This window comes from Pinus tabuliformis, chromosome 2_1 (genome assembly GCF_031772625.1).
Source record: "Pinus tabuliformis cultivar Carrire ecotype Pingquan chromosome 2_1, CPIR1, whole genome shotgun sequence".
Classification (NCBI taxonomy): Eukaryota; Viridiplantae; Streptophyta; class Pinopsida; order Pinales; family Pinaceae; genus Pinus; species Pinus tabuliformis.
In genome coordinates this window covers 865,521,515-865,525,171 of record NC_142299.1, presented here as the reverse complement: position 1 = coordinate 865,525,171, position 3,657 = coordinate 865,521,515, and the positions used below count along the sequence as shown (strand labels likewise).

General features: G+C 35.7%; 1 protein-coding gene across 1 annotated transcript; it reads right to left on the bottom strand.

The window, feature by feature from the left end:
- Nucleotides 1-2,221: 2,221 nt before the first annotated feature.
- On the bottom strand, nt 2,222-3,450 carry LOC149203416 (proton pump-interactor BIP103-like). Its single transcript, XM_089401868.1, has 5 exons — nt 3,298-3,450; nt 3,009-3,197; nt 2,640-2,924; nt 2,443-2,547; nt 2,222-2,353 (listed from the first exon to the last, which is right to left on the bottom strand). Exons 1-5 carry the CDS (start codon nt 3,448-3,450, stop codon nt 2,222-2,224), a joined length of 864 nt encoding a protein of 287 aa, XP_089257994.1.
- Between the last annotated feature and the right edge of the window lie 207 nt (nt 3,451-3,657).

Below are 3,657 nucleotides of genomic sequence, written 5' to 3'. Positions count from 1 at the left end.
ACTCTCTCCACTCAAAATTCACCATCAATACATGAAAGGGACATGTGAAAGGCTTAAAACTCTAATTATTCTAGCCATCCCTCATTTCTCCTTCATCCAAAGTGGAATTGAAGCTCTAAACTAGTTTCATGTTTCAATAAAGGTTGCAAAGGTCAAAGGGAGGTGTTTGAAACTTAAGTGAAAGAAAGCATCTGCTGCGCAAGTTGGAGTTAGTTATCTTGAAGGTTTACAAGCATTAAAAAAACTAATTTAGGGGTTCTACACCATCACACTGCCATTCCAAACATACCCATTTTCTCTATTTTTCTAGGAAATTTCTGCAACCATATCAAGCATGAAAGTCTCCCACACTCTGCTACAAATTTTCTCCAAAATTGAATGTTTTTGCCATCATTTTCAAAATCGTTTTATGGTTAAACGGAAATGAATTTAGAAAAACTGAAAGAGGTTGTTTCCAATAATTGGCCAAAGAAAAAAAAACCTCCTTCTGTTTCTGCACAGGAATCATTTATTGGAAGCTTCAAATGCGTCTTTACAATCTATTAGTCTATTTGTCAAGTTTTGGAATTTCTTGTTTTAGTTATGATGTTTGGGTGCAAATTGTGAGGAGATGGAGAAGATTTTTTGGAAAGAGAGAGAGGTCTATCTCAAGGACACTCTCACATAAAAAACATCGTTTTGTTTTGCAACATATATCGAGATTAAGGATATATGAGCTCATCTTTGAACCCTATTTTTCCATAAAGTCAGTGCCCTATGCTATGCAATTGTTGCACAAAGATATCACTCAATTTAATCTTGGCAAATTCAAATTTTGGAACTTCTAGAAGTAATTTTATTGTTGGATAAGAGTTTATAAGCTTAAAGTCATGTAGTTTGAGTTTGAGTTTCTAAATGAATACTCCAACATGGTTGAAGTTTCTAAATTGTATTAGTATTTTCCTTTTTTTTTGCATATCAATTAAACATGCATTGTATCAAGACCATGTCACAGTCTTTGTTGGTAATGTGTTTCCTCATGTGTTGAACTTCTTTTTCTAATTTTCCATGTTATTTTACACAGATCTCAGGTTTCGTTTAACTAGTAATTGATTTAGAATTCACATTGTTGTGATTTGCATCTTATTAACTAAGCAATTTATGTAATTCTTGTTTTGATATAACCATACTTTTCCTTTTTCATTTAATATTACTACTAGGGTTACTCCATGCCCAATGGATGTAATTTCCCACACATACCTGCAACTCAATCAAATCAACTGGTTTCATTGATTAACATAGCCAGCATAAGATCAAGGAGCCCTTCTCTTCCCTCTCTCTTCTCTATATCACTCTATCTCCTTGAAACTCCATCATTATCTCCCAATTTTTAGCCTTTTCTTTATCTCCCTCATCCCCTTATTATCTCTCTTCCTCTCTCCCCCATCCTTATCACCATCCCACCACCTCTTCCTCTCTCTTTGTCCCTTTGTTCTCTCTCCCACATCCCTATCACCACCCCACCACCTCTTCCTCTCTCTTTGTCTCTTTGTTCTCTCTCACCCATCCCTATCACCATCCCACCACCCCTTCCTCTCACTTGCTCTCTACCTTTCTCTCTCTAAGTTAACACATTTATTTTTCTATGTTTGCATTGCTACTACCTCATTATGATGGACCATCATTAACTTGCACCCAATGTTGATAAATAGGTCCTACACATTAGCTCTATTAGATAACACAAATATGAGGTTCAAAATAAGTAAGAATCCCTCACTTTTGCATATGTGTTTTTGGTTATGAAAGTTATACTCATGTGACTAAACTATACTAAGTAACTTCATTTACTAAAAATATTAAGATACCATGGCTAAAATATTCTAAAATACCATGGCTAGAAATATTCTAAAATACCATGGCTAGAAATATTTTCAAAAATGATATAGTTAGGAAATTAGGAATTATTCAGATCTGTTGCTATTTGTGGCATTCCCATCGGAGGGATATTGTTGATTACGAGCCATCAACTTTCTTTGTTCATATTCTTCCCTAAACTCTTTACTTTCATTCCACATTTTCATGAATTTTTCAACCTGTAAGGAAATGAATATGCAATTTAGTTTCTGTTTCATTTACAAGTCAGAAGGTGTAGAAGAAACCCATAAAGATACCATGGCTAAAATATTCTAAAATACCATGGCTAGAAATATATTCAAAAATAATATAGTTAGGAAATTAGGAATTATTCAGATCTGTTGCTATTTGTGGCATTCCCATCGGAGGGATATTGTTGATTACGAGCCATCAACTTTCTTTGTTCATATTCTTCCCTAAACTCTTTTCTTTCATTCCACATTTTCATGAATTTTTCAACCTGTAAGGAAATGAATATGCAATTTAGTTTCTGTTTCATTTACAAGTCAGAAGGTGTAGAAGAAACCCAAAATACAAACAAGGGAATACCTCAAGTCTTGACCTGTTCTCCAGGTCAGAAGCGTTGTGATTGTCCCTGTAGAAATCAAATATCGCATCATCCCTTGCAGCCCGCAGTTGAAAAGAAAGCTCATTCTGCAGGAAAGGAAGCCATTGGAATATAAATTAATGGCTTCTATTCAATTAAATTGTAATATTAAATTCGAATGACATAGTTTGAAACTTACTTTCTGATATCGATGAGTGCGTAGTCGATCGAGAGATGGAGAAAGGTGGTCCATGCAAGATTTATAATGATGGAGATCTTTCTCCAGAGAGTGGATTTCTGACTCAATGTCCCGCAACGCTTTCTTCTCATTCCAAATATCTTTCAATTTCCTCTTCAAATTCCAATCTTCAACGCTCAAAACTTGTCCTCTTGATTTCTCCAGATCTTTTATCTGTTTCAGCAGGTGGTTCTCTTCTATTCGCGTATTGCGCCCTCCCTTAAATTGTGCCTCTAGTTTTCTAACCTGCACAAAAAACAAAAGAATCAAACTGTCTAGTAGAATCAAACTTCAACGTGATATTGCGCAGCAAACAACAAGGTGCCATACCGCTAGATCAATCTCGGGTTCAGATGAGGGAAGACTCTGGTTATCGCCGCCATCTTTTGGCACTCTTACATTCTTGAAATTGAAATTCAACTCTGATAATCTTTTACTTATTTCGTTGCACCGTTCCCTGATCTCTTTTTCTTCATCGACCAGAGGCTTTATTTTCTCCAGAACTTCCTTCCGCTCTGCCTGCAACAAGCCCATATAGTTATAGTTGAGTATATCAATAACAGAAAGTTTGTTTACATATCACGATATAGAATTACAGAGAATTAGTTAATAATTTTACCCTTTTGGCTCTTATGGTTTCAATTATCTGAGAGCGTTTTTTACGATATTGCGCATACTCTCTCTCGGCCTCTTTCGACTCAGACAACTCCAAAAATGGGTATGCAACAAAGTAAAATTCCTGTGGTTGGTAGGAGCTTGATTCCGCGGCCATCTCGTTTTTTTATAACTAATACAATGTTGTCAAGCTGAAGCCCAACTTTAAATCGACGAAGGTACCGAGTAAGCAGAAACGCCCTGTCTCTGATGGTGTTGTATTTGCTAAAATCTCGAACAATGTTTTGAAAAAGTTTGATTGAAGATTTGTTGTATTAAATATTGACAACTAACAAAACCGCGAAACGACGTACCCAAACGTCAC